The following is a 12151-nucleotide window of genomic DNA, read 5'->3' on the forward strand; positions in this document are numbered from 1 at the left end:
AACTACAATCAATCGCTCTTTTAAGAAAATCGCTTTTAAATCACTATAGAATCGTTTTAGTCACTCGCTTGGCACTCGGGGCCTCCAGACCTGTATACAGTACTCTAGGTGTGGCCTGACAATTGCCTTATACAAGGGAATAATCACCTCCTTATCCCTGCTAGAAAAATTCCTATATATCATTGACAATACACCATGAGCTACTCTTGCAGCCCATCTGCACTGCTCAGAGAACTTCATATTTGCCTGCACAACCACCCCCAGGTCCCTTTCATTCTCTACCACTGTCAGTGTAGTACCACAGAGTTCATACGTTGCTTTGGGGTTGCTGTTTCCCATGTGTGGTACTTTACATTTGTCAATGTTAAACTCCATTTGCCACCTCTCAGCCCATCTGCTCAACCTTTCCAGATCCTGTTGCAGTACCATAGTGTCAGTAGTGTCCTTGACAACCCTGCCTACCTTTGTATTGTCTGCAAACTTCGACATTAAGCTTGATATACCCTCATCAATATCATTTATGAATACAGAAAACAATAATGGACCCAACACTGAGCCCTGAGTCACTCCACTAATAACATTGGTCCACGATGAGCAGTGTCCATTGATTACCACTCTCTGTCTTCTCCCCCTCAGCCACCCCTTTACCCACAGCAGCAATTTGCCTCCGATGCCACACTGCTCCAATTTGTGCAGCAGTCTTCCATGTGCAACAGTATCAAAAGCCTTTCAGAGATCCAAGTATATAATATCAAAGTTATTCCCTGCATCCAGTTCCTATGTGACTGCATCACAGTATCCAATCAAATTGGTCAGGCAAGACTTCCCCTGAGCAAAACCATGCTTTGTCCGAGCTATAGCTGAAGTCTTGCCTATATGATCCTACAGTGCTTCTTTAACTAGTGCCTCCATTAATTTTCCTGGAACAGAAGTTAAACTCACAGGTCTATAATTACTTGTGTCAGCCTTTCATCCTCCTTTGTGAATTGGGGTCACATTTGCACATCTCCAGTCTGTGGGTACCTCCCCTGAGTCCAAGGAAGCTCTCATAATTATGGCTAAGGGTTTGCTTACTTCCTTTACTGCCTCCTTTAATATAACTGGATAGATCCCTTCCACCCCAGGTGCCTTTCTTGTATTTATCTTCAACAATTTCTCCTCCACTTTACTCTCAGTTATTACAAGATTCTCTAGCTTACTGCTAGAGTTGAATACACCTCTGGCATTCCCCTCGCTGAATAACTCCTCATGTGTGAATGTCAATGTAAAATATTCATTTAGTTTGTTAGCTACCTGAGCAGGATCATCAACACTTGACCCATCAATATCAAGTGGACCAATCTGATTCATCCCCTTCCTTCTAGAGTTTACATAAGTAAAGAACTCTTTGCTGTTTTTCTTTGCATCCCTTGCCAAGGATTTCTCGTAATCTGCCTTCGTATGCCTAACCTCCTTTGTAACTTGGTTGCATATCAACTTGTATCTATCATAGGCTTCTGTATCATGTGTTAATTTGTATGTATCCCATGCATTTTTCTTCTGTGCCATATGCCTCATTAGTTCATCTGACATCCATTTTGGCCTAAACCTTGAACAATATTTCTTAGTTGGTATGTAAAGCCTAGTAGCTTCCAAGATAAGTTCTTTGAATGCTTCCCATTTTGCATTTGCTGTTGGTAACATCATCAGTTGGTCCCACTGTATAGAATTTAAATACTGTCTCAGTCCATCGTAGTCGCCTTTACGAAAGCAATAACCCTTCCCTTGACCCCTAATGGTAGTTACCTCTTTGAGTAAATCCCACTTCAGCACACTGTGATCACTGCCACCTAGTGGATCATTTATCTGCAGATTCTTAATGCATGAAGAATCACTGCTGATAATCAAATCAAGAGTATTCTTCCCTCTAATTGCCTCCTGAACATGCTGATGTAGAAAATAATCATCCAATAAATCCACAAAAGCCTTGCTAGTGTGTGAGTGACCAACCCCCAAATTCCAGTCAATATCTGGGAAATTAAAATCCCCCATTATAAGACTCTCTGATTTACTGGCCCACTCTATTTCCCTGTACAGTATCTTATTATACTCATCAGAATCATTAGGCCTATAGCACACTTCTACTCTCAATTTTGATCTCCCAATGCTTATGTCACACCAAACTGACTCGACATTGCACTGTCCAGCGATGTCCACTGGCTTAACATCCTTGGATTTTATGTATTTCTTAACTAATAGCATAACCCCTCCTCCCTTCCTATCCAGTCTATCCTTTCTGTAGACATTGTACTCCCCAAATTCCAGTTCTGCATTCCTTATATCTCTGTGACACCACGTCTCTGATATCCCAACAATAACTGCCTTTGATGTTTTGAGCAATACTTCAAATTCATCAAATTTATTTACTAAACTCCTAGCATTGGTGTACACGCAAGTATACATGCACCTATTTCTATTCTTTAATTAATTAACCTAATCATTAATTAACCTAACTGCCCTCTTCTGAATGGAATCAAGAAGCCAGAGAGAGGTTTTGGGGGCACCACCCCAGATGTGGGAACAATATTCCATGGCAGGGCAGATTTGCGATTTATACAGAGTGAGCAGCTGTTTGAAAGAAAAGTAACGCCAAGAGCGAAAGAGAAAACAAAGTTTTCTAGATGCAGAGGAAGCAATATTTGTAATATGCTTGTGCCAAGAGAGATTAGAAGTCAGGGTAATCCCCAAAAGAGATATATCATTTTGTCTAGAAATTGGAGTGTCACTAAAAATAAGCATAGGAGCAGAAGAATCCTTTTTGCGAGATATAAGACAAAACTGAGTTTTAGAAGGGTTGAAATCGACTAAGTTGTCTTTGTCCCACTGGAGAATTACCTGAAGATCGGCATTTAAGGAATTGGTAGCAGATTTTCGAGAAGTTGAAGCTGATTGAGCAGGACAAGGTTTCTCAAAATGGAAAGTTGAATGCAATGTGCTTATCACTGGCAAAACTATGGATAGGATTTCCAGTCAATGGAAGAAGGTCATTGATATACAAGAGCAAAAGAGTGGGGGAAAGAACTGAACCTTGGGGGGACACCGGCATTAGTGGAGAAGTTAGAAGACAGAGAGCCATCTACCATCACCCTCAGGGAGCGATCAGAGAGAAAACTGGATAACCAATTACTAAAAACAGTTGGCAAACCATAAGATGGAAGCTTGTTTAGAAGACCTTTATGCCAAACATGATCAAAAGCCTTTGAGATGTCAAGAGCAACTACTTGTGTTTCACCGAACCTTTCCATTGAATCAGTCCATAAATGGGTAACATAAGCCAGAATATCTCCAGTGGATCGACACTGACGGAATCCATACTGGTGATCGTTGATCAGACGGAAGGTTTCTAGGTTGTTTAAGAGTTGGGGGTTAATTGATTTCTCCATTACTTTAGAAAGAGTAGAAGTAATTGCAATGGGACGATAACTGGATGGGAGGGATTTGTCACCCTTTTTAGGAACTGGCTGGATATGAGCAAATTTCCAAGCAGAAGGAAAAACACCTTTGGAATAAGAAAGTGAAAAAAGGCGACAAAGAATAGGAGTAAGTTCAGGAGCACAGGTTTTGAGAACAAGTGGAGAAATACCATCAGGACCTGGAGCTTTCTTAGCATCAAGATTCATCAAAATCCTTCTGATATCCTTTTGACAGAAGACCAGAGGAGGCATTGAATGGAGCATGTTGGGAATGGTGGGAGGTGTTTTACCAAGATCATTTATACATGAGTTGGAAGAAAAATGGGATGCTAGCAGGTCAGCTTTATCCTTGGCTGAAGTGGCAACAGAACCATCTGGTTTGGACAGAGGTGGGAGCAAAGATGGGCAAAAGTTGCGGCCAATAGCTTTGGCAAAAGACCAGAATGCTCGGCTACCATTAGGGCAAGAAGCAAGTTTTCTACTCTTAGCCTGTTCAAACTCTAGTTTGGACTGATTAATAACTACTTTACAACTGCTGCGAGCTTTGGTGTAGGCAGAAAATGAAACTGAAGAATTAGAAACAAGCCAATTAGGATATGCAACGTTCTTCTCTTGGACAGCCTTAGCACATTTATTGGAAAACCAAGGTTTAGATAAAGGACGTGGGATAAGGGATTCCATTCCTGCAAGAATAATTTCACTGACACGATCTGAGCAAACGTTGACATCAGAAGTTTTGAAACAGTAATCCGACCAAGGAAAAGAAGAAAAGTCTCGCAGGTCATCCCATTTTGCATTCTTGTAATGCCAAACAACACGTGGTTGGGAATAGCCATGAGATAAAGGTTCCATTGGAGAAGAGACAATCACCAAGTTGTGATCTGAAGTGCCTAAAGGACCTCTCACTTCAACCGTGTACTTAGAAGGGTTGTTTGTGAGAAAAAGATCAAGTGTATTGGCTGTATGATTAGGATTGTCCGGTATTCTTGTAGGTAAATGAACAATCTGTGCTAGGTCATTAGTAATTGCAAAAGCCTCAGCATCTCGACCTGCTGGGTCGGTGTGACTAGAAAACGGAAGCCAGCTGGAGTTGTGAACATTAAAATCACCAAGGAAAACTACTTCACTGTTAGGAAAGTTGGACTGGAGAAAGTCAAGTTGCAAAGAGAGGAAGTCAAAGTGCTGCAAGTGATTAGTGGAGTTGGGAGAACGGTAGAGACAACAGATGAATTTCATTCCACAATGAGATAGAGAGATTTTAAGCCAGAGAAGATCAAAGAGAGGAGATTCCAAATTGCCAAGTCTCTGACAGGGAATATCAGAACGGACATATACACAAGTACCACCTTTGAGGCGAAAGGAATCATACAGCAAATAATTTGGGCATCTGAGATGAGCAGTAGATGAATCAACAGATAACTGAAATTCTGTCAGAAAAAGTACATGGGGTTTGGCAGACTGCAAGTGGAAATGGACATCGTTGAGATTAGAATTGAGACTACGTATATTTGTGAAATGAATTAGGAAGTCCTTGGGAGGTTTAGATCTTTTCGCAGATAAGCTTGCTCTATTAGTTTGACAATTCATGGTGTATTCAATAGTTAGAAAAAGTAGGTGGGACTTGCTGTATGAAGTAATGAAATTGTTGGATATGGTGTACATGTAGTAAGAATATACCCAGATCCTTGACATAACGTGGCCTCGACAATGCTCCCCGCATACACACTACTCGGACTCCCTCCAGTCACTATCTGGCAGAGTAGAGGTAGCAAGATTATACACTAGCTGATACGGAAGCTTCCTAGAGAGTTACCAATAGGTTCAGTCCGGTGTACTAACTAGCGGCCGGCCTGCGAACACCATTTTAGAGCTGTACCCTCGAAATGTAAGGAATATTGGATCTCGCCATGACGTTCATCATAACCTCAAAAGTCATCAATCATACTGCATGATGGAAGAGATAGGGAAGGGTTGACCGGAACTTAGCTCTAGAGACTAAACATGGGTTTCACCACTTCAAGCCTCCAATAAGGAAAGTGGTGGTATATCACCGGTTGATGAGAGTCATCTACCAACTAGTACTGCCTGGTAACATAGAGGGGCGGCGTTCCTCCATGTGGTGTGGGCGCCACACCCCGACCCCTCCTTATGTTGGTTCACACCTTTGTGGTCACCCACCATGTACTTGTGCATGGAGGTTATACCCAGGATTACTAACAGTCTCACCATCGTGAAGGTGCAAGCAGAGGATTTGGCTGTCACAGACTGTCCGGACTTCGCCGAAATTGGGTCCACTTGACTTGAGTGTCACCCGAATATCAGTTCCATCAGCGTTTTAGACTCCCAGTTAGCAAGTACAGCTTGTCTGGCATATCTGAGAGAATGTCTGTGACAACCTCAAGGACATTTACTCAATTCTGTTTTTAAGAACCGCATTATTTATACTTAAATACAGTTTTTTCATATAATTATTAATAAATGCAAAGAAGCAACCTTATAGAACAGTAGCCAAAAAAAAAAAAATAATACCTACATCATTTATTCATCTCCTCTAATAATTTGCATAATCCTTCATTAAACATATTCAAATTACCTGCTTCCACAACACCAGATGAAAATTTGGTCAATAATCAACTATTCTCTGCTGAAAGAAAATTTTCGCACATCTAATCTGTAAATATCCTTTTTCAATTAAAATTATGTTCACTTGTGAGTGTGCATGTGGGTGCATTCGTGCACATCTGGGTTGTTCGAGAAAGAGTAAAGATGCCATCGGCATTTACTCATTTGGCAATTTACTCACGCATGTGCCTAGTTTCCAGATGTAACTTTCAAAGCTGAAGTCTTTCTTCAAAGAAATACTTCCCTCGTGTCTTTGACTAATCTTGTTTCTCTTCTCTGCACCTATTCTAATGGATCTACATCCTTCCTAAAATGAGACCCTGTATGCATACAAGATTTATGTCAATTTGTTTAACTGATATCATAAAATTATAAAACACTAGTCTGTAGTGCTGTGCCCTGTTAAACATATACAGTGACACAAGTTCTCAACTTTTTTACTGGATAAATTATGACAAGGTTAGCAGAACTGTATCATTAGGACATAGTTGAATTATAAGAACAACTGAAATTTGTAAGTTAGGCATCACTATTATAAATTATGTAATTTAAGTAATTCAAAAATAATTTTATACTTACCACCATTTGGATAATGACTAGGAGGTGGTTTGGGAAAGTCTACTTCAGACTTATAGTCTTTTTCATTTTCTACTAAGTACTGACCTCCTGCCTGTTCCCATAATTCTTGACTTTTAATCCTAATGCAAAATGCAAAATTTCAATGAATGAAATCCAACTTATTATTTTTTTTTTTAATTTACTATTAAAACACCTGATTTTGAACAGAATTAACTGCAAAGATATTTATCAATCAGTGAACCAAATGTCTCAGTAAGGAATAGAAATGACTTAAATTCTGTTGAGTTTTGTTGAACATATATGAACATTGAAAGAACATTAAAAGAAACATACCTAGAGGAAGGGGCCAAATAAATTAAAATTTTTAACATAAAATTGGTAAAGATTGCTGTTCATGATATTCTAATTTAATATTACTATCAAAATCTAATTCGGAACTTCAAATTCTTCAAAAAATACACATTTAATAACTCACTTTATTCAGTATACAAAAGATATATCTTAATTTTATGACTTCGTAAATTTAGAATTCAGTTTATTAAAATTTTCTCAGTTTATTAACATTTTCCTCACTTTATTATAAGTGTTTCTTCCAAAAGAAATTGTCTTAAAGAGATTATTAAAAAGATCTAACCATACTTCGGTGTATCTGAGATACAATATTAGAATACATTTGAAAAAGAACAATAAATAATAGTTAAATACTTCCCAATCAATTAAAATTGTGTCATTTATTAATATAAAATTACAATATAATCATTAAAACAACGTCGATGTTAAGAAAAAGAAACATCTGAAATGGAAATTAATATAATCAAATGACTAACCGGAGCTGTGACAAAACTATGTTATTTATGGAATTCCAACAATTCAGGCTCCTGCTTCATGACTAATTTGACAACAACATCATCATCATCATCAGCCATTTTCAATCCACTGCAGGATGAAGGCCTCTCCAGCAACTTTCCAGTTCCTTCTGTTTTGAGCAGTGGCCATCCATTTACTACCCGAAAACTCATGAATTTCATCTATCCATCTCCGTCTTTGTCTTCCAGGTTTTCTTCTAGCTCCTCTTGGGTACCATTCTGTTATTTTCTTAGTCCATCTGTCATCATGTCTTCGAGCTATGTGTCCTGCCCAAGACCATTTTAGTTCTTTAGTTTTGATAAGAATGTCCTTTACTTGAGTTTGCTGTCTAATCCATGTGTTTCTCTTCTTATCTAACAGTCTGATTCCCAATATAATTCGTTCCATTCTTCGCTGTGTAGTTCTCAGCTTCTCTTCCATTCTTTTGGTGAGTGCTCAAGTTTCACTTCCATAAGTCATGGTGGGAAGTATACACTGATTCGTTATTTTACGTTTCAGACAAACTGGGATATTGCTCTTCAGTATGTGACTATATTTCCTGAATGCTATCCATCCAAAATTTATTCTTCTCTTGACTTCCAGCCATTTATCATTATTACAGCTAATAACATGTCCCAGATAAGTATATGACTCCACCTTTTCAATTACTGCTCCTTCAATCATTATTTCCCTTTCCGTGGCATAATTGTTCATCATTACTTTTGTTTTAACCATATTCATCTTTAGTCCAAAATCCTTACTAACTGCGCATAACTGATTAAGATTTTCCTCTAATTCTTTGGGATCGTGGCTTATCTTATGACCACAATGTCATCTGCAAATCGTAAATGGTTTAGGTACTCTCCGTTCACATTGACTCCTTTCTGCGACCAGTCTAATCTTCTGAAAGCTTCCTCAAGGGCAGCAGTAAACAGCTTCAGAGATATTGTGTCTCCTTGTCGAACTCCTTTCTCAATTTTAAATTTGCTACTGTCTTTGTCTAGTCTAATAAAGGAGGTAGCACTCTCATATATTTTCTTCAAAATCATAATATATGGGGTATCTATGCCTTTGTCTTTCCAGTGCCCGAAACATTGCCTTATGCTGTATGGAGTCAAATGCCTTTTCATAATCCACAAATGCCAAGCATAATGGTGTTTTATATTCATTTTCTTTCTCCATTAGCTGTGATATTACGTGAAGGTGATCCATAGTTGAGAATCCTGTCCTAAAGCCAGCTTGCTCTTTCGGTTGATTCTCATCAAGTATTCTTTCTAATCTGTTAGTAATGACCCTTGTGAACAACTTGTAGATGTGGGATAACAAGCTAATTGGTCTATAATTTCCAATTTCTGATTTATCTCCTTTCTTATGCGGCAAAACTATGATTGCATTATTCTGCTGCTTAGGCATCACACCTTTTCTAATGCACTTTGTGAAGAGCCTTGCCAGTTTTTGTGTTATGTCTCTTCCTCCCAATTTTAACAACTCTACAGTAACTTCATCTTCCCCGGGGCTTTCCGATTCTTCATTTTCTTCAATGCATGTTCTACCTCATCAGGAAGAATATCGGGTATGTCGTATGTTGCTACTTTGCAATCCATCTTTCCCACTGCTGGTATCATTCCATCGCTCCTTGTATAATTCTCTATAGTAGTCTTCTGCTATTTGAATTATGCCTTCTCTGCTGTTTATAAGTACACCATTGCTATTCTTCAGTTTCAGTATCATTTGTCTTTCTGTATTACTGCTCATGGCTGCTGATTTAAATCCTTTGTTTTCCCTTAATGCTTGTTCTACTTTTCTTGTGTTAAATCTTCTTATGTCCTCTCTAAGTCTCTTTCTAATGGCTTTGCATAACTCAGTATACTCAATTTTCTCCCTGTCAGTGTTTTTCTTGCTCTTCATTTGTCGTCTTCGGTTCATCATGACAAGTGTTTCTTGACTAATTTTTTCTTCTTTGGATTTACGTTTCCCTATAGGTTTCTTGGGCTTTATCACTTTCAGAAAGTTGTAATATTCCTCGTCGATATCTTGGTCCTGAGCAGTCTGCAGAAGCTCAAACTTGTTCTTGAGTTCCAGTACATACTGCTTTTTCTCCTCCTCTGTTATCTCAAAGACCTTTGTATTATTTACTCGAGTCAGTTTTTTCCTTTCCTTTCCTACATCTATATCAAGTATACATCTTACCATTCTGTGATCACTTCCAACATTTACCTTATTCAGGACGGTAACATCATTCACAATATATCTTCTGTTAGTGAGGATGAAGTCGATTTCATTAGTTGTTAATCCATTTGGACTCTTCCATGTCCACTTTCTGTTCACCCTTTTCTTGAAAAAAGTGTTCATTACTGACAGTCCTTGAGATTCTGCAAATTCCACAAGTCTTTCACCTCTTTTATTTCTTTCACCAATTCCAAAATTTCCTATAGTTCCTCTTTCTGCGCTGTTTTGCCTTTTTCCAACCTTAGCATTGAAGTCCCCCATAATAATAGTGTAGTGGGTTTTCTGCTCATCTAGAAGACTCTCAATTTCGGTGTACATCTCTTCATCATCATGGCTCGATGTTGGTGCATAAATCATTATAATCTTTAGCTTGTACCTCTTAGAAATCTTGAGTATTAGTCTTGACACCCTTGGTGATGTACTTTGGAATTCGGAAATGTTGTTTTGGAATTCAAAAGTCTGACAACAGAATTTGACAACATAATGCTTATAAATCTTTGCAAAGGGAACCAAAAAAATCTTATTTTAAATTATATAAATACTCAGGTAATAACTCAATATAAAACTTATTATTCCACATAACATAAAAATCACAAAGTCACCCAATATTTCAACACTGTACTTTTTTATTCTAAAATATGGCAAAATCCTGGCTTAACTTTCAGGGAGAATACAAAAGATGGAGCAGCAACAGAAATAAAAACTATTTATGCAGGGGTAAAGCACAGCTATTAGAGGTCATGAATGATGTTTTCATAGTTGCTGCCACTGGTTTCAGTTTTCAAATGGCACATCGCAGCCAAAAAAAAAAAAAATGTTTTAAAGTGAGGCGAGGCTAAATAACTAATTCTTTCAGAGAAAATTCTCATAACTCCTACATTGAAGGATATCAGAAGAAAGTAATAATGTCAGTGATTCAACCATACACATCACTCTCTAAACACTGCTTGACACACTTTTTACACAAACTGAATTTCCTGTTCTAATCACTTTAAAAAAAGCGATATCATCCATATTTACTGTGTGAATATAAGTTCGATAATGATAGCATCTGTACCTTTATTTGAAGATTGATGGGCGGTCAACCATAGTTTCTGAAAAGTTTTTTTTTTCCTAAATGCAAGCTTTTGAAAAGAATAATGTCGCAGCTAGTGATGGGCATAATCAAAGGATTTCCATAATTGAATAATTAGTAATTTAAAGGTTTAAATAATCAAAATATTCATTTGTAAAAATCATCAAGTTCATTCAAAATTCAAATGATACAGATTTCAACTATTTGGCTTTTAAATTCTACTAAACTGAAATTCAGTACAATTTAAAGATTTGAATTCTGTATATCTTATACAGGGCAAAAACTTTAAAGCAGACAGGGATGAAGACAAGTGGCCTCTGGTATGTCCTCCGTCCATAAAAAAAAAAAAAAAAAAAAAAAAAAAATATATATATATATATATTTAAATTTGCTGTACCCCATGTTTAACATAAAGTTTAACATGGGGTACCGCTAAATTATATTATAATTGGCATTATTTTAAATTTTATATTGATGTTATTAATTGGATTTAAAGTGCTATATTATATAGGGGACTATCGGCTACTGTTTATGTCTTATTACCTTTACATGTTAATTTTCACTCTACAGTTTTTGCCATACTACTGGCTTATGTTTTATTTTATTTTGTTTTGAATTATTGGATATATATATATATATATATATATATATATATATATTGCTCAAGGTCCTACTATAGGAACGGGTTTGCGATCCTGGACATACCTGAGCTACAACTTATATCTTGTATTGTCATTAAGCTGTCCTACACTCTTTGTTCTTATTTCTCCGAAATTATTAGGGTAATCCGAGGATGTAGGAGACACTATTTCTTATTTGTACTACTATATTTTCGCCTTTATGGAGTTCAGGTTCTATTATTTAATTCGTTCTTACTATCTGCATGCTTCTCTTCGTGTTAACTTTAATTAATTATTTATTTTTACCATATCCATCACATAGGGGTCACCACATATATACTCACTAGAGGGATTATTATTTCATAACTAGTTGTTACATTATGTCCTGGATACGGTAGATATGCCTTATACTTTACATTTATTCTTATTTTAATTATTAAATTACGTTCTCTGCCAGGTCAACAATGTTCAATATATGCTTATATTTATAATATCTTCCTACTGATTCAAAAATTTTTAACTACCTTTAATTGGTTTAGATTCAAATTACTTAATCTCTGGATTTTTTATATTTTACAGGGCTTTTTTTGTGACAGTACGCAACGGTACGGCGTACCGGCACCTTTTTTAACGGCGTATGACATTTGCGTGCAGTACATTTCGAAATATTCAGTAATTTTTTTTTCACATGGTTAACCATTATTCGAATATATATGCTTAAAGTTATT

The 12151-nt window shown here is 37.1% G+C and overlaps 1 protein-coding gene across 1 annotated transcript in view; it reads right to left on the bottom strand.

Moving 5' to 3' along the window:
- Dnaaf5 (Dynein axonemal assembly factor 5) overlaps positions 1–12151 on the bottom strand; it is a 124709-nt gene that overhangs the window by 75325 nt on the left and 37233 nt on the right. The window contains exon 3 of the mRNA XM_090386606.1: positions 6654–6772. Within this exon, the coding sequence (XP_090242732.1) occupies positions 6654–6772 (119 nt within the window). The remainder of the gene's footprint in view (positions 1–6653; positions 6773–12151) is intronic.

The sequence above is a fragment of the Mastigoproctus giganteus genome, chromosome 12, assembly GCF_048544385.1.
Source record: "Mastigoproctus giganteus isolate SK-2022 chromosome 12, ASM4854438v1, whole genome shotgun sequence".
In the NCBI taxonomy this organism is placed as follows: Eukaryota; Metazoa; Arthropoda; class Arachnida; order Uropygi; family Thelyphonidae; genus Mastigoproctus; species Mastigoproctus giganteus.